Raw genomic sequence first — 24,805 nt, 5'->3', positions numbered from 1 at the left:
GGGAATCTTTTTCCCGATGGTGGCGCTCAGCTTTCGGTCACCTAGACGCTGTGGCACTGGAGCCGGCGTGACCTTCCCAAGATGGCGATGATGGTCCCTTCCCTCATGGCCACCCGACCTCCTCATCATGGCGCTGCTGCCTCGCCGTGCCCGGCCCACATCCGGTTCGGTCGCGCAGGCCCAGAAGGGCCACGGCCGCCATTTCGTTCGGCGGGGCTGGGGCCGGGGCCGGGAGCGGCGGGAGGAGCCGCGGGTGAGCGGGGGAGGGCCGGGGGGCATCGGCGGGGCTGGGCCGGGCCGGGGGGCCGGGACTGCGGCCGCGGGACCCCTGTGTGGGGTGTGGTGGCTTGGGGGTGGGCGCGTGAGGCCTGTGCAGAGCCTGGGACCGGCGGGGCGGAGGGTGCGCTGAGGCCTGCGCGGATCTGGGGGGTGCCCGGGATAGGCTGAGGGTCCTCGGAGTCGTCTGAGGGGTTCCTGGGGCCGTCAGAGGGGTCTGCGGGGCCGGCTGTGGGGTGCCAGGAACCGGCGAGGCCGGGGGGGCTGGAGCTCCCACATGGACCCCCTGGACTCTCCCACCCTGACCCCTGGGACTCCTGTGAGATCTCCCACCTCTCTGACTCCTGGGTTACTTCAGAGCCCCTTCTCCAGAACTACCCTGGACCCCCAGCTTGGGTGTGCCCAGTACCGGTGGGTGTGGGGGACCTCCTTTACCATGGAGACTCCCACTCTGACCTTTAGGTCTCCTGTGAGACCTCCTCATGAATCTCCACTGACACCCCTGTATTGTCCTTGACCCCTCCACCCTGACCCTTGAATTACGTGTGGGATCCATCCCCAGGACCCTCCTTGTACCCTCACCCTGGGTGTGCCTGGAACTTGCAGGACCAGTGGCCTGGGACTCCCTGTGATCCCAGGGATCCCCACACTGATCTCCTGGACTTCTCTACCCCTCTTTGGACTGCCATGTGTGAGTTGGCTGGAACCAGCTGGGCCAGGAGTCTGGCACCTCCACCCTGACCCCAGGGTGTCCTCAGGGACTGCCCTGAGATCCCTACACTGATCCCTGGGCCACTTCAGGGACCCCTCCCTGGGACCCCCAACCTGCGGGTCTCCAGAGCTGGCAAGGCTGGGGGCCTGGGACCCCCACTGTGACTCCTGGCACCCCTCTGAGGCCCCCATATTGATGCCCTGGACTCTTCCATCCCTCCCCAAGAGCCCCCTGGACCCCCAGCCTGGGGGTGCACAGAAATGGCGGGGCTGGGTGCCCAGAATCCCACGATGGGGACCCCCAGCATGGAGACTCTGACACCAGAGCATCCTCTGGGATTCCCCCAGTCACCTCTGAGACCCCCACTATGACCCCAGTGACCTCTCCCCTGTGACTCCTGGGTCACCTCAGGGTCCCCGTCCCAAGACCCCTGTGGAGCTGTCTGGAACCAGCAGGAACAGGGGCCAGGGATCCCCAGTGTGACCCCTGTGTCTACCCATCACCTTTGGAACCCCTCTGCCTTTCACAAGATCCCCGTGGACCCCCTCTGTGACCCCTGGGACCTTCACACTGGCTCTCAGGACCCCTCTGGACCCCTATCCTGTGGGTGCCCAGAACTAGAAAGGGCTGGGGATGCACTGGGGCCTGTCGGGAGAGGGGGGGACCCTATTTGGGGTACAGGAGAAGGAGGGGCGTACCTTTTGGTGGCTTAGGGATGACCATGGACACAGAGTTCCTTGGAATCCTGTATTTACTTGAGTTGGAAATGACATTTAAATCTATCTTCCACTGGAAGGGGTTGTTCCAAGCCCCATCCACCCTGGAACACTTCCAGGGATGTGACAGCCACAATTTTTCTGGGCAGCGCTGGAGGCTGAGTTGTCCCTCCCGCTCCAGGGAAACACATCCAGGACTCCCTGCTCTCTTCCTGACCACCATGGCATGGATGGGAGGGTCGGTGCACCGGGAGTATGCATCCACTGCGGGATCCCACTCTTAGGATCACTGTCAGGATCGCTGCACCCGGAATTCCCAGCTCCGGCTCAAAGGAACCGGGAAGTCCCCGCGTCTCCTGCCACTTCCTCCCGCTGGAATAACTCAGTGGTTCCTGCCCGGCCCCTCGGTTCCTGCCCAGCCCCTCGTGTGCCACCTCTCCCTTCCCGGCTTCCTTTTGTCTCTTCGGCAAAGGGGGAGCGGCAGGGAAGGCTGCTGGCCTGGCAGGACGGGCTTTTCCTGCTTTTCCCTTTGCTGCAGCGGAATTTCGGGACAAGGTTCCTTGCTCCTGATTAAAGGTTTCCTCTGCTGAGGGGAGCAGAGGAACCTCTGAGAGGTTCCTCCCCCCCTGCTGAGGGGACCTGAGATGGGAGCAAGGGACAGACTGAGCTGGGGGTTCTGTGGTCGGGGATGGGAAAGCCAGAGGTGGGAAAACTGAGGCTGTGGAACCTGGGAATGGGGAAACTGTGGATGGGGAAACTGAGGCCGAGGAAACTGGAGAGGAAAACGGAGGATGTGGAAGCTGTGGATGGATAGGGAAACTGAGGTTGTAGAAGCTGTGGGTAGATGGGGAAACTGAGGCTGTGGAGCTCGTCCCCGAGGAGTTAGAAACTCTGGAGTTCGGGTGTTTTGTTGAAAACGCCTCGTCAGCGCCCGCGGATTGTTAATAATTCACAGGGAGCGTCTGGATCCCGCAGGGCCGAGCGTGTCTGTCTGTCTGCACGCAGGGATGCGCCGGCTCCGCGGGATGCTCCAAATGGAGCTGGCAGCTCGGCTAGGGAAGCATGCTGATAGGATTTTAAAAGCCTGAATGACCTTAAATCCTGCGATGGCTGTCGCTCAGGATAAATTATTTATGTAGCATCCTCAGCTCCTCGGGAGCGGCCAGGAATGTCAGGCTGCGGAGGACAGGGTTTGAATTTGGGAGGGGGTAAGGAGGAACTGCGGGTTTGGATGGGAAGAGAGGGAAGATAAAGGCGCGGGGGCGGGTGTTGGAGAGGTCCAGCCTTGGAAGTCGTTCCCAAACCGGTGCGGCTGCATTTCTGCACCGACATCAGAGGGTGGAAATTCCTCTTGATCTGCAGTTCAAAGCCTCCCTGAGGACGAGGCACTGCAGCTCGGGCTTGCAAATGTGAAATACAAATCCGCCTGGAGCCCAAATCCCCCTGAACAGCGAGGAAATAGGCGGCTGAAGGTCACTGCTGCTGCCTGTCCTGCTCCAGCAGCAATCCCCCCGGGAGGAGTGGGATAGGGGCTGCTGCTGGGGAGGGCGTTTCAATTCCCTCCACAGCAAACAGGGACTTGAAAAATGCCTGGGAAACGTGGTGTGTCTCCCTGGCTGGGCCGGATCTGCCCAATCCTGCTGCTTTTAGGGGACAAGGGGCAGCTGAATGTCAAGATCTTGGGATTTAGTAATGTTTTGATCTCAGGGTTGACAGGGAAGTGCTGATCCAAAACATTGCCGAGGGTTCTGTGACCATGGTGGGTTCCAGCCTGTGGAGCAGCAGCTCTGAAGCACAGGGTGACCTCGATCTCCTGATCTCTCCCTCCTCCCAAGGGACAGCTTTTCACACCTTGTTTTCCTCACACTTTGCTCAGAGCTTTTCTGAGGTTTGGTTTGGATTGGAAAAGCAAAGGCACTGTGTAAACCTGCCCCTTCTGCCTCAGCCCAGCTTTTATCTACTGGTTGCTCTGGATTCAGCTCTTCCCTCCACTTTCCCTGAGAGTACAGGGAGCTGCCACCATGGCATATGGAGCCCTCAGAGGCTCCGATGTGTCTCGGTGGAAGGGTCCTGGTAAGGAAGAACAAAGGAAAAGGAGCGCAGAGAAGTTGGAGTGTTGTTCGCAGGGATAGCTTCTGCCAGGCATGAAGGGGTGCTGGGAGGAGAACTCTCCCCTTTCTTCTTTTCCTAGAGGATTTAGCTCCTGTCTCCCTAATCTGTATCAGCTGGGTCTGTCTTCTTGCACATGAAAGATCCAGGCTGTATTTCAAAGGCACCGTTCCCACCCGGAGCTCTCAGCTTTTCCCAGCCGTGTGCTGAGTTCGGGGCCTCTCGATTTTGGTTTTTCAATGTGACCTTTGCTGTTAATCCCCAGCCTGAACGGGGCCATGAGCCGAAATGGAATGACCTGTTTCTTGGGAATTCAGCTCCAGTTTATCCTCAAGCTGTTTTAGCTTAAACTCTTCTTTCCCTTCCTCTCGCTCTTCTAGGTCAGAGCCTCGATCTGAGCACAGGTTTTGCTGTAAGGGCACCTTAGAGGGGAGATAGTGACTCATGATCTGTTTGTAGAAATACCCTACTTGTCCTACAGGTCCCTGTGGATTGTCTGGAGCCTGTCTCAGGGTGTCAGCAGGTCACACTGAGAGACCCCAGCAGTGCTGGCCTGGCACGGGTGGCACTGGATGGTTTGTACCAGCTGACAAACCCCTGTTTGTCTGTGAGATGTGTCCCTGTGACAGGGGTCACCGAGGGAAGTGTCACCCTGGGAGTAACCAGCTGGCACAGGAGCAGAGCGGGGACACAATGTATGACATTCCCGTGGGTCAGGAGCAGAGGTGGTGGCCCTGGCATCACTCCTGTGCTGGCTCAGGGCTGTGACACACGAGCCCGAGTCAGGAGTCTCATTACCTGGCGCATTCCTCAACTGGATCCCTGCTAATTCCCTCCGGCAGCTGATCCAGCAAGGCTGGGCCTCTGCCCGGAGCCACTCGTGCCACCCTGGCCCCACAATCCCACTGCAGGTGGGAAGGAGTGCAGGGAAAAGTGTTCCTGTTCCAACACGTCCCAGACGAGCACATTCAGAGCCGTCTGTGATCCTGCTCCAGTGGGAAAGGCGCAGCCGGATGGGTTTGCTGGGCGTGGTTCCCGACTGGAGTGTCCGGAGGGATTGATGGACGTCTGCTCTTGGGTGTGAGGCCTAGAGCTAGGGCTGGGGTGAAACGTGGAAGGGCACTGGGGACCTGGGAATCTTGGGTGACTTGGAAAAAGCCATGAGATAGAGGGAGGAATGTCTTCCTGATGAAGCTGTGGCTGAGGAGTTCTCGCAGGGCAGAAGAGTTGATTTTAATTGAAAGGTAATTTAGGTATTTATTTATTTCTCTGAACCCCAGAGCCACTGGTTTGTTGGAGGGCAGGGGAGCCACTGCTGTGACAGCCATGCTGCTGCTCCCTGCTTCCTGTTCTCACACCTTGGAACTGTCTGACAGAGGATGGACCTGTGTCCTGTGGGGTTAGGAACTTGTAGTTTATCTAGCAGGAGATGAGTGTGAGAAGGGATCTTGGTACAAACCTGAGTCATAAAGGAACTTTCCCTGCTGTGGAGGCTGTTCCCATGCCCTCTGTCACCTGCCCTGGAGGTCAGAGCTTGGAAATCGGAGGTTTCAGGGGTGTGAAACTGCCCTGTCCTTCCCTCCTCTTGTGGTTCCTGTTAGTGACTGTGGAATAGGTTTTCCTGTGGGAAGGATATCTGTGGCCCAGAGAGGGACATTTGTCCCCTGCCTCAGGGTCTGCCCCGAGCGCCTGGGACTCTCCATGTGGTGAGCAAGGCCTCCAGTCATCACATTCCTATTCCCTGAACCAGTGCTATGGGAGGCCCTACCTGAGTGCTCCTGTCAGCAGCACGAGGGCCTGTGACTTCCCAGTGATTCAGGCTCCTCTTCCTGTCCCCACTCCCTCCATGTTCTGTCTCCAGTGCCGACCAGAGCTGCCGGGCCCTGCGGAGCCCCGGGAGCTGTTCCAGGTGAGCTGTGGTTGTGATGCCAGACAGGTTCGCTCTGGGCTTCTGATAAGTTGAGTTGGAGCATGGCCAGATCTGTGCCGGGAAAGCTGGTTTTCCTGATTACTTGGACAGCTTTGAGGGGGCTTTGGAGTTGTGGGGCACAGAGAGCCTTCAGTGCTGGGGGGTTATTGATGTAGGAGACGAGGGGTTGGGAAATCCAGGGATGGGAGCCACAGGACAGTCCTGTGCTGCTTCATGCTACTCTGGCTGCTGTGGAGCCAGAGCCATCTGGCAGGTTTGCCCTGGCCATAGCTGGAGAGGCTATGGGGCCACATGCCAGTGTTGGCGGGCTACTGTCACACTCCTATGTGAGCAGCCTCCAGCTGCAGCTGGAGGAGCTGGATGGATGATGCAGGATCAGCTTGGCCAGGTTTTGTCTGCCAAGCGAGGTAGTTGTGTGAGACATGTCCTGAGTTTTGACTGCAGGCACTGTAGGGGCCCCTGGGGATTTGGGGTGGGGATGTGCTGGCTCCCATCTCTGAGCTGTGCTGCTCCAGGGTGTTAGGACAGCCTGGGAGAGCAGCTCCAGCTGCTGCTCTGCACGAGCTCCAGGCACAGGGCACCAGCACAATTCCCCAGGGCTGTGTTTCACCGCTGGCTTTCCCCGTGTTCCCTGACCGCTTCCTCCCTTCCCGCAGGCATGAGTGCCCAGGCCTGCCCCCAGCACTGAGCAACCGGAGCCGCCAGGATGCCGATCCCTCCTCCCCCGCCGCCGCCCCCTGGCCCCCCGCCACCCCCCACCCTCAGTCAGGTAGGGGTCACCTCGCTGGGTGGGGACGTGGCCTGTCCCCACATGGGGCCATTTGCCAGAGGAATTGCCCCTGGAGAAGGCTGGCTGTGGCAGGGGTGGGGTGCTCTGGGAGCTGGGAATGTGGAGCTGGGCTGTTCCTGTGGTGGGGGGGTCCCAGGGAAGTGCTGAGCTGCTGCTGCTCTCCAGGCGAACACAGAACCGCCGAAGCTGAGCCGAGAGGAGCAGCGGGGCCGTGGGGCGCTCCTGCAGGACATCTGTAAAGGGACCAAGCTCAGGAAAGTGACCCAAATCAATGACCGGAGTGCACCCATCCTGGAAAGTGAGTCCCCAGAAGGCTCCTGGCCCTGTGCTGGCCACCGCTGTGCCCTTCAGGGCGCTTGCCCGTCTGGTTCCCAGCAGCTCCTCATTGGAGGAGGGGATAATTCCAGGCTTAACCTCTTTGCCTCCCTCCTTTCAGAGCCCAAGGGCAGTGGCTGCAGCAGCTACAGCTCCGGCTCAGCTGCCATCCAGCCCAAGGGCGGCCTCTTCCAAGGCGGCGTTCCCAAGCTCAGACCTGTGGGAGCCAAGGACAGCTCAGGTAATGGCCACAAGCCCGTGGTGTGCGTGGGGGTCCCTGGGGAGGGCCACAGGCCCGTGGTGTGCATGGGGGTCCCTGGGGAGGGCCCTGAGCAGGAAGGGGTTCAGGATCTCCCTGGGTATTTCAGCTGCTCAGAGACAGGACCCCAAATCACATCCCATGCGTGGCACAGGCCAGCTGTGCCCTCTTTGTGCCTCAGTCCCACACACAGACCTCTTGAAGGGCACAGGAGTTTCATGTATTGCTGAACTCTATGTGTTCTCTGTGGTGGCCACAGAGTAGAGTGGTGAGAGAGGAGCCGTGTGTGGCTGTGCTCGGTGCCAGCTCCCTGCATGTGCCAGACAGCCGTCCCTGTGGCCTGGCCCTCCTTGGCCGTGGCTCTGTGCAGGGACAGGGGCCGTGCCTGACCCCTCACTGTGTTCTCTTTCCCCACAGACAGCTCTGCAAAACAAACACTGCAAGTCCCTGGCTCCCGAGCAGCTGCTCCCAGGCCCCCCGTGCCGGCCAGCAACAGCCGCCCTCAGGACGATGCCGACAGCAGCCGGGGGTCCCCACCGGAACTGCAGCGCACGCAGAGGCCCTCCCTGCCTGACCTGTCCCGGCCCGGCACTGCTGGCGGCACCGGCATGAAGCACAGCTCCTCGGCCCCACCGCCCCCACCGCCAGGACGCCGCGCCGCCGCCCCCCCGGCCCCCCCTTCAGTGCACGCCAAGGCCTCGCCCTACAACCGGGAGAAGCCGCTGCCGCCCACCCCGGGACAGCGCCTGCCTGGCAGCAGGGATGGACCCCCCGCCCCACCACCCATCAAACCCCCTCCTTCCCCAGTCAGTCTCCGGTCGGGCGCTCAGGGCCAGTCTCTCGCTCCCCCACCTCCCCCTTACCGGCAACCCCCCGGTGTCCCCAATGGCCCTTCCAGCCCCAGCAGCGAGTCGGCTCCGGAGCTGCCACAGAGACACAACTCCTTGCACAGGAAGGCACCGGGCCCGTTGCGGGGTCTGGCGCCGCCGCCCCCCACTGCTGCCTCCCCGTCCCTGCAGAGCAGCCGCCCCCCGCCGCCGGCCAGAGACCCCCCAAGCCGTGGAGCAGGTAAGAGCCACTTGCTCCGTGGTGCTTGGGGGCAGCTGGGGGGTTGGTGGGAGGTGATGGGCAAGAGTTGGCTTCAGAGCACGGCAAGGCTTTTGTGTGTGGTGTAGAGGCCGAGCTGGGGCAGGAGTTGCAGTGCCATGTTTAACACGTATCCCATGACCATCCAGCTCCTTCTAAGCCTGGTACTGATGTTGGGCTGTGGCTGGGCAACTCCTGTCCATGCTCTCCTGGGTTGGGAGATGAGAACATGGCAGAGCATAGCTCCCCTGAGCTTCATAAATGTCATTGAGAGGGTGCAAAAAGCTATGGCAGAACAGGGAGAAGCCTTTCCCTGGGTGTGCAGCCCTCGGGAGTGTGTCCCTGTGGCTGGGACTGGTGTTGGCTGTGCCGTGGTGCCCCCCCGTGCACTCCTGGGCTCCCCGTCCAGACCGCAGCTCCTGCCTGGGCCCCTGCCAAGCCACTCCGTCCTTCTGGCCCTGCCAGAATCCCTCCTCAGAGCTACAGCTGGGGATCTGCTCTGTCAGCCCGGGTGTAATTAGGGTAATGAGGAGCACGAACTGCCACGGAGCCTCTGCTGGAGGTTGAGCAGGAGTGAGAGGTGGGTCAGAGGAGTTGTGGGTCCTGTCGCTACCTTGGTGACACTGTGGATATGGCTTCTAGTCTGGCAGGCAGCATCTTGGCTCCATGTGGAGCTGTTGCCGTCAGACTCAGGGGTGCGTGGGATCATAGCTGCTCCTGGGATCCCCTCTGGTGCGGAGGGACCCGTGTGCAGTGTGGGCTGGGAGCATGTGGGGCTGGAGCAGCCCCCAGGGTGGGTGGTGAGCTGGGGAGCAGTGGGGCTTGCTGTTCCCTGCACTGCAGCTGGTTGGGGGATGAGGAATGCAGATGTCAGGAGCGAGCAGGAAATCTCTGGGCACGAGTAAGAGCATCCCTGGGCCGCGGTCTGGCACAGCAGCTGGCCCAGAATGCTAGGGGGATGTCCCTGGGTTTGCCCCGGGAATGCCACACGGCGCTGACCTCGCTGTCCCCACAGCTCCGCCGCCCCCCCCGATGATGCTGCGGAACGGAGGGCGCGACGCCCCCCCACCCCCACCCCCCTACAGACTGCACGGCCCCGCCGAGCCCCCCAGCCGGGGGAAGCCCCCACCACCACCCACCCGGACCCCGGCTGGGCCACCGCCACCACCGCCCATGCGGAACGGGCACCGGGACTCCATCTCCACCGTCAGAGCATTCCTGGGTGAGTGGGAGCCCTGCACGGATCCCCCTCAGAGCTGAGCCCTATTGCTTTGGCCAGGCTCCCCCAGAGCCCCCCTCCCTCACCTGCCCCTTTTGCCACTTCCTCACAGATGACTTTGAATCCAAATACTCCTTTCATCCCGTTGAAGACTTCCCAGCCCCAGAGGAATATAAATACTTCCAGAGAATCTACCCCAGCAAAACAAACAGAGGTGAGGAGGAGGTATCCCAAATTCCCTGTCCCCTCTTCGTGCCCTCAGGGCTGGCACTGTCCTGTTTTTCCCTGCACAGGGTGGGTGGTGCAGTGGCCATGCCCTGGTCCCTGCATGTGTTCTGGGGGTGCTGAGCCCTGTTCTCAGGGGTACGAAGCCCTGAAGGCAGCTCTCAGTGCTGCAGAGGGGCCAGAAATTTGGGCTGAGCGGATGCCCTATCCCACCTGCACCTGGTTTGCCTACTGGGAAACGCTGCAGGGCTTATTCCTGCCTTTGCTGAGCACCTTTGGTACTGGAGGGGATCTCAAAGGACCCTGCAGCCAGAGGGTCTGGGCAGGAACTGGGGGGATGCAGATCCTGTGTGTATCCCAGGATTGGCCCTGAGCAGCGGTGCTTGGACCCGGCAGAGCTCAAAGTGCCCTTGGTGCTGCACGTCAGCGCTGCGGATCCCGGCGGAGATTCCGGGGAGAATGGGATGCTCGTTTATTTTTAGAGCCATGAATGTTTAATGCGGGTTTGAAAAGCCCTGAGCTCGGTGCGGCTGCAGCGGCTGCTGCCAGGCGCAAATCCCAGGCTCCAGATCTCCGCGGGGAGGTCGGGCGGGGGGGGGGGGGGGGTGCCGGCAGCTGGCGCGGGGGTGTGGAGGAGGGAAAGCAGACGTGCTGGATCCGGCTCTGCGGAGCTCCCACTTCCAACAAGCTTCCTTGTCTTCCAGCTATGCGTGGGGCTCCCCCTCTGCCCCCCATCCCCAGGTGAAACCAGGCTGTGCAGGTGGATTGTTCCAGAGCAAAGACATGGACCTCCTTCCCCTTCCTCAGCTGGACCCTCCCCAGCTCCCAGCCCCCTGGATCCTGCATGACACACTCCCAGCCTCTCCGGTTTTCCCAGGACAAGTGGATCTCCCCAGTCCAGTGTGCTCCGCCAGCCCTGCATCATCTATGCACCCCCCAGGACTCAGTGACCTCGTGGCAAGCCTGGATGGGTCCATCCCTCATTCCTCCTCGTGGATCCTGGGTCGGGATCTGTCTGGGAGCCGGGCATGGGACTTGAGGCCAAGCTGTGTGCTGGCTCTTGGGACCAGGGGGGCTCATGAAGCGGGGCTGGGATCAGGCAGGGAATGGACATGCTGTGAGAACCCCCAGAGCAAGGGGAAGCAGGGACAGGATGGCAGAGCCTCGTTATCCTGGGAAATCCTGTTATCCAGGTGGAACCTTTTTATCCTGGCACAGCCCATTGCTTTTTTGCACAGGAGCCAGTGGAGGTGAGAGGGGGAAGGTGAGTGGGACCATGCAGGGATACCCCGACAGCACCGGACTGGTGGGGACCCTCTTTCTCTGACCCCACAGAGGGCGACACCCCCATGTGCCACCCTCAAAAACACTGCTCCCCCTTCCATTCTCCTCCAGAGTTCCCCTGGCTCTCACTGCTGACCCCCCCAAACATGAGTATTTTAACAAGAAAACACTAATTATATGGGGGGGGGGGGGCATTTGTGCTGGGTCTGGCACATCATGGAGCATGTGGGGGGGCCCTGGGGGCCAGTGATGTTTTGCCTTACACTCCCTGTCCGACGGGTGGTCCCACGGCGGGGGTCACACTAACGTAGTTACTGATCTCTTTGTACCATAGCAGGAAGGGCACGGGGTGCAGGGGTCCACCCCTGCAGATGGGTTTGGGGCTCATTCAGGGGATTTTTTTCTATGATGATGGACCTTCCCCTGCTGAGGCTGGAGTGAGGTGGATGAGGGGCAAGTGGGGGGGTTTCTCTGGAGAATGAGCCCCCCCCAGTGCTGCCCTATGGGTTAAATAAAGGTTCAACACGGTTCTGCCCCTCCTGGAGCGAGGCGCCCTTTTAAAAGGGAACAGAGGAATTTGGAGGAGCTGGAAGTTACATTTAAATAAAAGTAATAAAGTGATAAATGATGTCAAGGATACTGTCTGAGGGGGAAATTCCCAGGAACCCCTTTTCTTTCTTGGAGGTGATGCCCCAAGGGGAGGGGGGCCAGGGCACTTTGGCAGACCTGGAAGAGGGTACTGGGAGCACACCGAGGCAGAAAGAAGGCAGGATCGGGGTTACTGGTGGCACTGGGACCACTGGGAAGGAGGATTGTGGGTACTGGGAGCAGGGGGAGGGGGGATTGGCGGGTGTGGGCACTTGGGAGCATGGTGGAAGCGCGGTGGGGAATACTGGGAGTATGGAGCGACAAGACTGGGCGGCAGTAGAAAGGCAGTACAGGAGGGAGTGGTGGCACTGGGGATGCGGGGAAGGCTGGGTTGGGGGCTGCGGGCCGTGGGAGGCCTGGGGGTACTGGGAGTGCTGAGCATCCACAGGCAGACCACAGCTCCCAGCATGCCCCGCGCGCCGCTCTCGGCACATTCCGCCGTGCCTCGGGTGCCCTCGCTGATTGGCTGCTCTGTTGCGGCCCTTCCTCCGGCCGCGGCGATTGGCGGCGGCAATAGCGGCACAGCCAATGGGGGGAAAGGGGCGGGGCCAGCTCGGCCTGGTGGCGGGAAGTGCGGAGCTTGGGCTCATTTGGCGCGAGAAGGTTGGTGGCGGTACAGCGGGGGACCTGGGGCGGGACCCGGGGGGGACCCAGAGCCAGAGATTGTGTGCAGCACAGGGGGGGCTGGGACTAGGGGGTAGGGAGTGGTCGGGACCCGCGGGGCTCTCGGTCTTTCTCACCTGACTGGGGTCCCACCATCTGACCGCTGTTCTCCTCCGCCCGTAGCCCCCGCCATGGCCAGCAGCACCCCGCAGAGCCAGCCCACCATCAACTTCCCCCGCACGAGGAGCGCCCGTCGCCTCGCTGCCCCCTCGGCCAAGAGTGCCCCTGACGCCGCTGCTCTGTGCCCCTCGCCGCGTTCCAAGACCTCAGGCCCCGCCGACCCCGGCCAGGCTACCCCGGGCACACGCTCAGGCCGCACCACAGCGCAGCCCCTGAGTCCCAAAGTGCAGCCCCTGAGCCCCCGCAAGCGCCTGGGTGAGTCCTTCCACTGGGATCCCCTTGTCATCCCCAGGGACTGGGGCAGACAGATGGGCCCAGCCCTGCCCGGCTCTGGTCCAGCTGCGTTTGTGGCTTCACTCCCATTTTGGGATGAAGAGCTGCTTCCGCAGGATTTCTGAGGGGGCTGAAGCACAAAGTCCCTCAGCACAAAGTCCCCGTGTTACCACCAACCTATTGTCCCTGCAGGTGATGACAACCTGTGCAATGTCCCCCATGCCCTGCCTGCCTCCCCGGCCAAGCGCAGCAAGGAGAACCGGGGCCGTCGCCTGCTCTTTGGGGACCCCTCTGCCTCCCCCAAGCAGCCCAAGGGGCCGGGGCCATCCCCAAGGAGCAGGGGGCCAGAGACGCCTCGGAGCTCGGGGCCTAGTGGGCAGCACCCACGCACCCAGCTCTTCCGGCAGGAAGGTGAGTGTGGGCAGAGCTGCATATGGGGTTATGGATGGGATGATGATGGAGGGATAGGATAGGGATTGTGAATATGGACTGGGGTAGAGTTGAAGGTGGAGCAAAGGATTGGGGATAAAGATGGGGATGAGAGCCAGGGATAGGGATGAGTATATGGAGCTAGAGATAGATATGAAGGCAGGGATGGGGATGGGAACATGGATGGGGATGATGATCAGTTGGGATGGCTTCCCAGCTGTGCCACATCCTTCCCTGAGTCCTCCTACTCCCCGTGCAGGTACCTGTTACCAGCAGGTCAAGCAGGTGCTGCATGCGGCCGTGCCTGACCGGCTCCAGGGCAGGGAGCGGGAGACAGGGATCCTCCGGCAGTTCCTGCGGGAACACGTCCTGGGGCGCCGTCCCGGCAGCCTCTACGTGTCCGGAGCCCCCGGGACTGGGAAAACAGCCTGTCTGAGCCGTGTTCTGCTTGACTGCAAGGTGCGTGCCATGGCCACGGCCATGGGGCTGCTCTGGGGGCTGGGGGGCCAGTGGGATGGGGCCAGTGTAACATTCCCATTCCTGGCAGGATGAGCTGGCCAGGAGCAGGACTGTGGTGCTGAACTGCATGGCACTGGGCAGCCCCCACAGCGTCTTCCCTGCCCTGGCACAGCACCTGGGGCTGCCCGTGGCCACTGGCCGGGAGCGTATCTGGAGCCTGGAGAAGTATCTGACGGCCCATGGACCCATGGTGTGAGTTCCCTGTCTCTGGTGGGTGGAATGGGATCCCCCTGGATACCAGGAGATGTGGGCTGGCAGCAGCTCTTCCCTCCCTGCTTGGAGTGCTCTGAGGGGACAGCACGGGTTGATCTGGGCTCTCCCACAGCCTCCTGGTGCTGGATGAGCTGGACCAGCTGGAGAGCAAAGGCCAGGACGTGCTCTACACCCTCTTTGAGTGGCCCCAGCTGCCCAGCTCCAGGCTTGTCCTCGTGGGTAAGTGTGTGGGGTGTAGCACTGCTACCCTGGGCACCCTCCCTCTTTTGGGGGGGTTGAATGGGACTTCCCTTTGCAGCCCCCTCTTGCTCCCTCCTTGGAGAATAGCCCTCATCTTCCTCTTTCCCTCTCTCTGCAGGGTTGGCCAATGCCCTGGACCTGACAGACCGCAGCCTGGCCAGGCTGGGAGCCCAGCCAGCTGGCAGGCCCCAGCTGCTGCACTTCCCACCCTACACCAAGGAGCAGCTCACCCACATCCTGCAGGAGCGGCTGGGGCAGGTGGGGACACAGGGAGGACAGGGGGTTGACATGGGGTCCTCTGCTCACACGGGTGGCAGCACTGACAGCCCTGGTGCCTCACAGGTGGCAGGTGACCCCGTCCTGGACTCTGCCGCGCTCCAGTTCTGTGCCCGCAAGGTTTCTGCAGTCTCCGGTGACGCTCGCAAGGCCCTGGATGTCTGTAGGTCAGTATGGGCCCCAAAACTCAGTGGTACCAGGGCCAGCTTGGTCCCTGTGAGTCTCCATGGCTTCCCTGCACCCGGGTGCTCGTGCCAGGGGTGCCCACTCTGCCTGGTGCTCAGGGTTGTCCCTCCCCAGGCGCGCCGTGGAGATGGTGGAGCTGGAGGTGCGCGGCCAGACCCTTCTCAAGCCACTGCCTGGGGGTGAGTCATTGCTGCCACAGCCAAAACCATGGGGGGGGCTCCTCATTGGGAGTCTGGGCTCCCTCTGTGGGGCATCTCTCTCCACTACCACCTCCCTTTTCTCACCTCCCTGGGATCCTCTCTCTGTCCCACAGGTGACTCCCCAGTGTCTCCTGTCCCCAAGCGTGTGGGGCTCCTGCACATCTCCCGGGTGCTCTCGGAGGTGTTTGGGGACCGGCTGGCAGGGGGGTCCCAGGGGGCCCAGGACACCTTCCCACTGCAGCAGAAGGTGCTACTCTGCTCCCTGCTTCTGCTTACCCGGCGCTCACAGACCCGTGAAGTGACCCTGGGGAAGGTGAGTGGTGGTGGGACCGGACCCTCTGAGGGCTGGACCTGGGCATTGGGTGGGTGTACCCTGAGGTGTCTCTTGGATGCTTTGCTGTGGTGTAACCTCCCCCCCTCCTGCCCTCCCCAGCTCCACGACACCTACAGCCAGGTGTGTCGGCGTCAGCAGCTCCCCGCAGTAGACCAGGCCGAGTGTTTGTCCCTTGTCACCCTCCTGGAGTCCCGTGGTGTCCTGCAGCTCAAGAGGGCCAAGGAGGCCCGGCTGACCAAGGTACTTGGGATGGTGGGGCTGGGTCTGGTGACAGCCCTGGGGTCCAGTGATAGGACATGATCCAGTGGTGGGACTGGGGCAGGATCTGGCTGCATGGTGCTGAGCATCCCTGTTCTCCCACCCAGGTTTCCCTGACGCTGGAGGAGGCAGCGCTGGAGCACAGGCTGCAGGACACAGCGCTGCTGGGCAGCATCCTGGCCCAGGGGCTGCACTAACCCCCCTGCACCCTCCCCATGGCCCCAAGGGGGATTTAACTGCTGTGGCAAGAGCAGACGAGTAGCTCCCAAGGTCTGGGACATTTGTCAAGTTCCGCCCTGTGGCTGTCAGTCTAGGGTCTTTTAATTAATATTTTTAATATAATAATATTATTAATGTTATATTGTGATGTCTGCATGATGGGAGCTTAGGTGGGAGGCTGGGACACCTCCTAGCCCCTCTGTGGCTCCCCCAGCCCTTTTGCAGGGAGTGGTGGGTGTTTCTGCCGCCCCCCCCCCCCCCCCCCCCCCCGTCACCTTTGTGTGTGATCCTGATGTCCAGTGTTGCTACTGCCATGAATTAGGGACCGTGTTTGTTCCCAACTCTTTCAGAGCCTTCCTAAGTCCTTCAGAACCTTCACCACCACTCTGCCTGCAGGGAGAATCTTCCCAGTACCAGCCCTGCTCTGGGTCCCAGTGCTGGCAGTGGGGGTGCAGGGAATGCTGTGGGGGACAGGGCAGGGGCCATCCCTTTATCTCCTGCCATAAAATAAAGTCGTTTCGGTTCAGCTCTGGCTTCTGTCCCGTTTGTCCCCCCTGTTCCCTCAATCCCTCCATGCCCCACAGCTATGGGGCCCTAGTCCTGTTCTCCCCAACCCCTCTCCTGAGCTCCAGCCCCAGCCTCAGCTCCTGGCCCCAGCTTCTCCGTTTCTGTTAAATAATGGACGCTTTGACCTAATTTTGCTGCTTCCTCATCATGGGCGGGGGTGGGGGGAATGTTGGGGGCTCTAAATGGGGGGGGGGGGGGGGGGGGGGAGTGGGAGAGGATGAGGCTCTGCTTGTGCCCCACATCCCTCCATCCCATCCTACCTCTGTCATCCCACCCTGTCCCCCAGGACCCCTGTCTGCCCCTCAGCAGCTCCTGGCCAGGGATGGCATGTTGCTGCTGGGGGAGGATGTGGTACTGGAGTCCCCAGTGTGCCTCAGTTTCCCTGTGGCCCCAGGGCGTGGCCCTGCTATGTCCCAGCTCCCCCCCAGCTCTGTGGCATCCCTGCAGGACACAGGGACATTTGCTCTGGGTGCCCAGGACAAGGACACAAACGGGAGCCTGGTGAGGCCCCTGGGTGCTACCACAAACTGGGCAGGCTCCTCTCTCTGCTATTGCAGGGCCAGGGGACACCTTGGGGACACACGGCCGTGGGGAGCAGCAGGGAAACAGGCGGGGGGGCACGAGGGAATCTGGAAGCCCCGAGGGCCCCGAGCAGAGCAGGCTCAGCCCTCGCTGCCGGCGCTATTTATAGCCAGCACTGCCATGTGTTGGACGTGTGCGGCCGCACGGGCGGGCGCCGGGGTCAGCCCAGGCTGTGCCTGCTCTGGGCTGTGTCCCGGTGCCCTCACCACATCAGGAACCCTGGGGGACCTTGTCCCTGCTCCTCCCCAAACCGTGGGGCTCAGTGGGAACTGTGACCCAGCCACCTGTCACCAGGCTCTGGGTCTGAGTGGGTACCAGCACAGTCCTGCCTGCGGGCAGAGCTGGGCTGAGTGTGGGTTGCCTGTGGATCCCCAGCTCCCCCTGGATCACGGCGGCCACGTCCTGCCCTGTGCCAGCCTCAGGGAGCCCCACGGCACACGGTGACATGGCACACAGTGACGGTGTCAGGAAGGAAGCGCCTGGCAGCGTGCGGGTCTGTGGTGACGTGGTAGTGATGCAGGCAGGCATCCTTCTCCCTCTGTGCCCCGGGCTGCTGCATCCCTGGTCCCCCTGGGTCCCCCCATGGTGATGGGTGTAGTGATGGTGGCACAAGCAGGTGCAGGCAAGGCACGGGGACATCTGGGGTGGGCACCCCAAAGCAAGATTGGAGGGTTGTTAGACCTGGCAGTGTCCCTGGGGTGTGCTGGCTGTGTGCATGGGGATGGGGACATGGCCCCCCTTGCCACGCTAGTGCCAGCTCCAGCTCCACTCTGCCGCAGTGGATGAAAAATCGATGGCGCAGCTGGATCCAGGCGCGTGGGTGCCGGAGCTCCCGCTGGAGTCATTCATCACCGCGGGCTGGCAGTGCTGCCGTGGGAGCAGCGTGGTGAGGGGACACCCCGGGACACCCAGCAGTTATGTGGGGAGGCCGAGGGGGCCACTGGGGTCGGTCCCCCCACTCCAGCACACGGTGTGCCCGTGTCCCTTGTCCCCACACACACGTGCCATGCCCACGGGGTCGGGCAGTGCCCCGCTGTGCTGTGGGCAGCCCCACGCACGTGTGTCCAGCCCGAGTGTGCAGCGGGGGCTCGGTGTCCCCTCGGTGGTGTCCGCGGTGCCCTGGCTGCCTCGTTGTCCTCCCTTGCACTCTCCTTACATAAGCGGCCACGTGGCGGGCACGGCCGCCTCCCGCCGCGCCGTCACCGCCGGCACCCAGATTCCATCTGACAGCCCCTTTCCGCTCGGCTGCTCCCGCCTGGCACCGGGGCCCGGGGTGCGGGGCAGGACCCCGTGCGACCCCGCCAGGCCCGGTCTATGGGGCCTCAGTGGGATGGGGACACGGCCACCCCGTCCTCGTGGCACCTCCTGCCTTGCCCTGGCACCCGCTGCTGTCCTGCCCGCCCCGCTGCTGGGGCACCGCTGGGCCTCGGTGCCACGACGCCACGGGACAGATGGGGCTGGGCCCCATGGCCGGGCGGGCTCTGGCTGGTGATGGGCTCGTTCCCGTGGGGTTGTGCTCGGAGGGTCCCCCGGTGCCCTGCGGCTGTCCCGGTGGGAGCGGAGGGGGTTTGGGCTGGCCGCTGTGCACATCTGGGAGTGATTTGGCACATTCCTCTGGGCTGAGCACATGCCGGCGCCTGGGCCTCGCCGCCTCGGCCCCGGTGTGCGGGGAGGGGGCCAGCGGCTGCTCCAGGGTCCGGCTGCTCACGACCGGACAGAGCGTCCAACCTCATTCTGGTGAGCACTCAGGGGAAACTGAGGCACGGGAATGTTCTGAGTGGCCTCGTGTGTGGGCACTGTGGGATCCTGACAGACAACCAGGGGTCCTGGGCAGCGGGCCGCCAGTGTGACTCCCACCAGGGCATGTGCTGAGGCTGCCTATACTCCTCACTTGTTTCATCCCAGGGAAGCTCCTGCCCCACTGCCCTCCCAGCCCTTCTGCTGCAGGGTCTGGGCTGTGCAGCTGGGTTCAGGTCCGTGTCTCCATTGCCATCCCTTTCCTAGGATCAGCCACTCTCTGGGGACAGACAGAGCAAGGAATCCCCCTGGGAACAGTCACTCTATAGCCCCAGGGTGCCATGGGTGCCCTCAACCCTTCCCCTCTGAATCTGGGGGTGCAGCTCATGGACTCCCCATCCCTCTCCCCTCTTTCCCCCACCATGTTCCCATCTCTTCCCTGCACCCCTGGAGCACCCACCCCGTGTTTTTCCTCATGTGTGTGCCCCAGTTCTCCACCCGGGGGTAGGTGTGGGTATTCAGATGCAGAGAAGAAGGAAGGGGACTGGAGGAGGGGGTGTTGGAGCACCTGTGAGAGTGGGGGGAAGAAGGGTAAGAGCGGCATCGAGGTTGCGGTGCGCGGCCCCTTTAAGAGCCCCCCCTCCCCCCGGCGCGGCGCGCGCACCTACTTTCTCCCCTTCCGCTTTCTGGAGACTTAAAAGAGTTACAAAGCAGGGCTGGCCCCGCCCTCCACCCCGCCCTCTCCCGCTCCCCATTGGCCGGTGGGGCGGAGCCGGGGCGTGGTCACAAGGGGGCGTGGCCTCATACCGCTTCCCCCCGCCCTCCGCCGCCGCCGCCGCCGCCGCTGCTGCCGCCGCCGCCCCGCCCGGCCCAGCCCCGGGTAAAGTTTCCCCGCGAGCACATGACTCGCAATGGCCGCGGCCGCCGCTCGGTGAGCCCCTCCGGGAACCCCCACCCCACCCCTCCCTCACCCCTCTAAGCCGGGGCGAAGCCCCCTTCCCCCCGCTCCTTCCCGGTGCCGCCGCCATGCAGCCACCACCGGGAACTCCCCGGGTTTAAGGATTTCAGTGTCGGAGTCTCCGTGAGCAGGTAATGAAGGGGCTCTGGATCTATCCGTGGGAGCGGGGTTGGGAAGGAGGGTCTTGATGTGGCTCGGATACCGCCTCTGGGGATCCCCCTCCGGTAACGGGTGATCCCGGGGTTCCCGCAGCGGGGGAGGGATTCTGCCGGGCTGCGGCTGCCGGGGGCGCCGGAGCCGCAGCGGCTTCGGGATCGCGGCTTTGGCCTCTGCCTCCTACACTGGGCTTGGGGGTGCTGGAGTTCCCTCTCCCGGTACCGACCGCCTGGGCGCTCCCGAGCGGTAGCGCTGCTCCTCCACCCCGGGACGGGCGTCGGGGAGGCTCCGGTGGCCTCCATACCCCACCGGGGACAGGACGACCGCCATACAGCGCGGTGCTGGGGAGACCTCCCCGGGATTACCGGGCTCCCTTGGGCCGCCGGTGCTCGCAGCCACATTCCCCCCCACCTTCCCGCGGCGAGGGGGGGGGGGGGGTTGGCGGGGGGGGCCGGGGCCGCTTCCCCTTTTCGGGGTGCGGCGGGGCCGGGGCCCGACGGGGGAGCGGGGCCGGGAGCGCGGGGGGCGGTGGGGGCCGGGGGGCGGGAGCGGCGTCTGCGCCGTTTCCTGGCCGGCGGGGGGAGGAAGCCATCGCTCTGCGCGGCTGACAGGGCGGCGACGGGCGGGGGAGCCCGGGGGAGCCGGGCGGGGGGCGGCGGGGCCGGGGAAGGGACCATCGGCCGCCGCCTCCCTCCCGCAGCAGCTGCCCGGGGCCGGGCCGGGGGCGGCGAAGCACCCGCGGGTTCTAGGCGGGGGTGGGCGGGTCGGGGTGCTGTCTCTCGGGTGCTCGACCCTAATAGAGGGGGGTCCTCCCCGAGGGCGGGGAGCAGCACCCCAGGCTGGGGCGGGCCGATGCGGAGACAAATCTGTGCCTCTGTCCTCCAAATCTGTGCCTCTGACCTTTGACCTCGTTGGTGTCAGGGGCCGCCCCGCAGCGCGGTGGGTGCTGGCGGGGGGGGACGAGGGGGTTCCCCTAGCCGGTCCCCCCGCTCCGGGGAGCCGGGCAGGCACCGGCTGGTGGCTCCGGGTGCAGCACCCGCCGCGTCCTCGCGCCGGGATTAGCGGGTGACGGCTCGGTGGCTTAGCGGCTCCGCGGCCACTGCTCCCGGGCCATATGTCACCGGTGGGCCCCCACCCTGCCCTTGGGGGTGACCTTGCTGCGTCTCGAGGATGCGCCTGCTCCCGTGGGTGCTCGCACCAGGGATGCCCGTGGGTGACCCGATGGGTGTCTGGCCCCTTTGCCGATTGCTCAAGTTCCCCCCAGGTGACACGGCCACCGATAGTGGGATGGCTGTAGTAGGGCAATGCCCTGTGCCTCATCCGGCACTGCCTGATGCCTGTGGTTGCTCCATCCCACAGGGATGCCTGGCTTCACCCAACTGTCCTCGTACATCCTCCGTGTCCCCGCACTTAGTCCCTGTGGCAGGAGCAGCGTCGCAGCCACGGAGCCTGGGGACAGCTGTGCCACCGCCTGCCCTGCGGCGCTGGGATTCACCATCCCGCCGCTCCAGATCTATTTATATCCAGGAGGTTCTGGTGTGACAACGTGCCACATTTGGCCATGCGTGCCCTGAGCCGCGGTCCTGGCAATGTCCAGCACCGATGTCAGTGCTGCCATGAAGAGGGTGGCTGGGCTCTGGGGTCCCCCAGTCCTTTTTGGGGCGCTGCTGCAGCATGTCAGGTCTGGAGGAGCTGTGAGTCCCCTGCAGTGTGTGCCTGGAGCCTCAAGGTGCCCCATGCCATGGGGCACCCCTGTGCTGCAGGGCCCCATGGCAGCACCAGCCCTGGGGGGGGGGGGTGGGAGGGGGGGTGTGCGATCATATCTGCGGTGACACATGTGCTGATTACGGAAAATGGGTTAATCTCCCTGCGGCTGGAGGTGGCTTAGCGGGAGGTGGCTCGTGGCAGGGTCCGGCGAGGGGCCGCGTGCGCCCGCCGTGGCCTCCGCTGTCCCCACTGAGCCCCGGCTGCCAGGCGGTGACGAGGGACATGGCAAGGGGACGTGGCAGCGGCACACGGCTGCCTACCCACCCGCGGCCAGCCTGGGCATGATGCGGTGGGTCTCGGTGGCTGCGGTACGGAGCGGTTTGCCCCCCCTTCCTCCCCCCCCCCCAACCCCCCCCCCAGGTACATCAGGTCTCTGTTCCCGGGAGCCTGCCCAGGCTTGGGGGCACCGTGCCACCAAATCCCGGTGTCCGGGGGTGTCGCACAGCCGCCTGCCCGCCGTGTCCCCCCGCGCTGTGTCCCGAGCGGCCCCGTGCCAGCTGCACTTGTCTGCCGGCTGTCGCCGAGCCAGCGAGGGCTGTCTGGGGCCGCGCTGTTCCCGGCACGCCATTCCCAGGGCGCCGGCTGCCGCCGCAGCCTCGGCTAAAAACAACCGGGACTGCCTCGAGTGGCTGCCGGGGCACCATCCCCCTGCATCCCGGGAACCCCTGGGGAACTGGGATGAACTGGGATGGGGCACTCTGGGACTGTGAGCTCTGGGCCTGCAGTTTCCTGCTTTCATCCTGAGGGCTGGGATACAGGGTGGGGATTGGGTTGTACCTGGGTATGTCCCCTCCATGGGCAGGTAGTGGTGGGTGTGGGGTGTGTCCCCAGGGTGCTGTGGGGTCAGCCCACAGTGTGAGGGGCTGGCAGGTCATACTGGACCTTTGGGACTGGCCTTCTCCTCTCAAGGCACCCACGGTGCATCCAGGCTTTAGCGGTGCTGCTGGTGGTGTGGTACAGCTGTGGCTATCCCAGGCGCCATGGCAGGGGCTGGGGCACCTGTTCCCAGAGAGGAATGGCGTGTCTGGTGGTGGGTGCGGGAGGTGTAACCGGAGCGGCGCGTTCCCGGCGTAACCGGAGTCGGCCCGGCCGCAACAGGTGGAATTTCAGTTTGTGGTTCCTGCTGGCAGCGAGATGTGGGGTGCTGGGGTGAGGACCCCACACTACAAGGCCAGCAGTGACTCCCTAGCTTGCCCATGTGCCTCCATGGGTTGGGGAGACTAGGATGGACCCCATTCCTGCCAGCATGGACAGCGTCCCCGCGGGCAGTGTAGTGTCCCTGTTGGCTGTTGGTGTTGGGATGTTGGGAACACCGTTGCTGCCCAGGGACCTGCGGTGGGGCTCAGCAAGCCCCTGTGTCGGCTGCTGGCCCCGGGGAGTAGGATATAGGTCCTGGGCTCTGCACTGGCCTCAGCATCCTCAGATTCCTGTTCCCAGCAGCCTCAACTCCGGCACACGCCGCCTGGCCGAGTGTGTGCCGCTGGCTCTGGCCGTGCCGCAGGCTGGGCATGATTCACGCCTGCCCGGGGACGTGAGAAACGTGACGGTGACTCACCGTGGAGAGCTTTGGGGATATGGGGAGAGGGTCTCTCTCAGCAGCGCTGTCAGGGGGGCACCTCACCAGCCCGGCACAACGCTGGCTTGCCAGGGGGAGCCCGGAGGGGCCGGTGGTGGCGGGGGGCAGCCAGGCCCTTGGCCTCGCGTGCGAGGCCACCCCGGGCTGGCTCTGCTGCCAGCGAGGAAACCGCAGGCTGCAACCACAGTGGCTCCGCAGGCGCTTCCTGCCCTGCCCGGAGGCTGCCATCCTGTGCCCCCGCACCCCAGCATGGCAACCCCGCTCTGCCCACGCACCATGGGGGCAGCCTGGCACCGGGAGGGTCTCCATTGCCAGTGGTGAGGGTGGGGGGGGACATACACAGCAGCTGCTGCCAGATTTGGGGAGTGCAGGATGCTGCGGTGGTGAACCCTGCGATGGCAGCAGGGACAGAGGCCTGGGGTGACAAGTCAGTGGGGTCATTACTCAGTGGGGTGATAGGTCAATGGGGTGACAGACTCTAGGGTGGCAGGGAAGCAGGGTGAGGGAGTCTGGGATGACAGGGGCTGCATCAAAACTGGGCTAGGACTGAACTGAAACCTGTTTGCCTGGGAATCGAGAGTGGCAAGGGGAAGCTGCGGCCTGGAGCGTGGTGCCCGCCGGCATGACAGGAAGGGCTGGGTCACTGCCTGCTGCCCTGCCAGGCACCCCCAAGCACCCCGGGCCCGCTTGTCCCCCGCTGCTGGTGGTGCAAGGGCGGTGGCCCCGCTCACCGGCGTGTCACATCCGGGTGCTGGTGCTGCCATCGCCGTGTGCCCCGACAGGAAGCACAGCTGGGTTTGGGGGTGTGACATGGGCTGGGGCTGGGGAACTGCCTGCACGGGGGGTTTTGGGGGAGCGTCAGGGTGGGCTGGAGGTGTAGCTGGCTGGGTTGGTCACTGGGGAGGGGGTGTTGTGGTGGGATCCTCGTTGCTGTGTGGTTGATGCTGGCTGTGCTGGAGGTGGCTGTGGGCACTGAACCCAGCCTGGGGGAGTCATAGTGGGGGGGCCTGCCTTTTTGGAAGGGATCTCTTGGGGGACTGTACCAGTGCTGCCTGCATGTCTGGGTGTGCACACGTTTTAGCAGAGAGATTTGTGCTTGCTCTCTTTGGAGTCGCAGTGGGATGGTGGCTTGAGCAGCTGTGTCTCCCCAGCCATGACCCCCCAAATTATGCCCCCCCACCATCCCCACTGCTGCTGACACTGGGAATAGTCTGATCTGCGTGTCCGTGCGTCTGTCCATCCGCTCCTGGGGGCCACCCCCGGCCTGGGTGGGAGGTTCCTCGTGGCTGGATTTGGCCCGGGCCCTGCAGCAACGTTTTCCACGGGGCTGGAACGAGGCGCTGGATTCCAGGAAGCTCCGGGCCTCGTCCAGCTCCTGCGGGGACTGGAGGAAAAGGCGTTGGGGCGGGTGAGCATGGGCCCTGCTGAGGGGCTGCACCACCCCTGGCCCCACACTGCTGACCTGGGGGCCTCTGGGAATGCAGCTTGGTCAGAACACCTGGGGACCTCCATTTGGGACACCCAGGACCCACATTTGGGATGCCCACAACCCCCCAGTTGAGGAGCAGCTGTGTGCTTGGGGTTGGGACAGCACGTGGTCCCAGGGGAGCTCCTCTGGGCAGCAGCTCCTCATACCCACCAGGACCCGCAGGAGCAAGGCTAGCTATGATCCCCAGACCCTCCTGGCCACTGCTGGTCATGTGGAGCATTGGGAAGGGGGGTCACTGGGGTGCACGGTGACCAGCCCGGCAGCGTTGGCCTCACTCGGTCCCTGGCCAGTGGCTTGTGGGGGGGCCTGAACGGGTTGAGTAATTGGGCCCCGGCACGGCTGGCGCAGTGCCCGGCAAGCACTTGGCACCGGCAAACATAAACAGTTCTTCCCGCGCCTCCCTCCCCTGGCTCCCTCTGGCCAGCACAACTCGGGGGCCATGGCCTGGCCGGGGGGGCCATGGGCAGTCCCTCA

The 24,805-nt window shown here is 63.7% G+C and overlaps 2 protein-coding genes across 4 annotated transcripts; both read left to right on the top strand.

Moving 5' to 3' along the window:
- Nucleotides 1-193: 193 nt before the first annotated feature.
- On the top strand, nt 194-11,546 carry WIPF2 (WAS/WASL interacting protein family member 2). The gene is made up of 9 exons (XM_062507927.1): nt 194-253; nt 5,675-5,722; nt 6,400-6,512; nt 6,699-6,831; nt 6,970-7,089; nt 7,525-8,175; nt 9,209-9,415; nt 9,525-9,626; nt 10,342-11,546. Exons 3-9 carry the CDS (start codon nt 6,450-6,452, stop codon nt 10,380-10,382), a joined length of 1,317 nt encoding a protein of 438 aa, XP_062363911.1. The 5' UTR covers nt 194-253; nt 5,675-5,722; nt 6,400-6,449; the 3' UTR covers nt 10,383-11,546.
- Nucleotides 10,421-16,025, top strand: CDC6 (cell division cycle 6). Of its 3 annotated transcripts, XR_009933924.1 has the most exons (13): nt 11,810-12,172; nt 12,356-12,607; nt 12,818-13,036; nt 13,314-13,513; nt 13,602-13,765; nt 13,899-14,005; nt 14,145-14,284; nt 14,369-14,469; nt 14,603-14,667; nt 14,802-15,001; nt 15,122-15,262; nt 15,388-15,550; nt 15,850-16,025. XR_009933924.1 is itself a non-coding variant. In XM_062507920.1 (12 exons), the coding sequence occupies exons 1-12, from the start codon at nt 10,421-10,423 to the stop codon at nt 15,475-15,477; spliced, it is 1,899 nt and encodes a 632-aa protein (XP_062363904.1). In that variant the 3' UTR covers nt 15,478-15,737. The 3 variants fall into 3 exon arrangements, 2 of the variants coding, with proteins under 2 accessions (XP_062363904.1, XP_062363903.1); XM_062507920.1 differs by lacking the exons at nt 11,810-12,172; nt 15,850-16,025 and adding an exon at nt 10,421-10,640 and having other exon boundaries at nt 15,388-15,737; XM_062507919.1 differs by lacking the exon at nt 15,850-16,025 and having other exon boundaries at nt 15,388-15,737.
- The last annotated feature ends 8,780 nt before the right edge of the window (nt 16,026-24,805 follow it).

Source organism: Cinclus cinclus, chromosome 24 (assembly GCF_963662255.1).
Source record: "Cinclus cinclus chromosome 24, bCinCin1.1, whole genome shotgun sequence".
NCBI lineage: Eukaryota > Metazoa > Chordata > Aves > Passeriformes > Cinclidae > Cinclus > Cinclus cinclus.
Note: the sequence above shows the minus strand (reverse complement) of the source record. Positions and strands in the feature narration are given on the sequence as shown.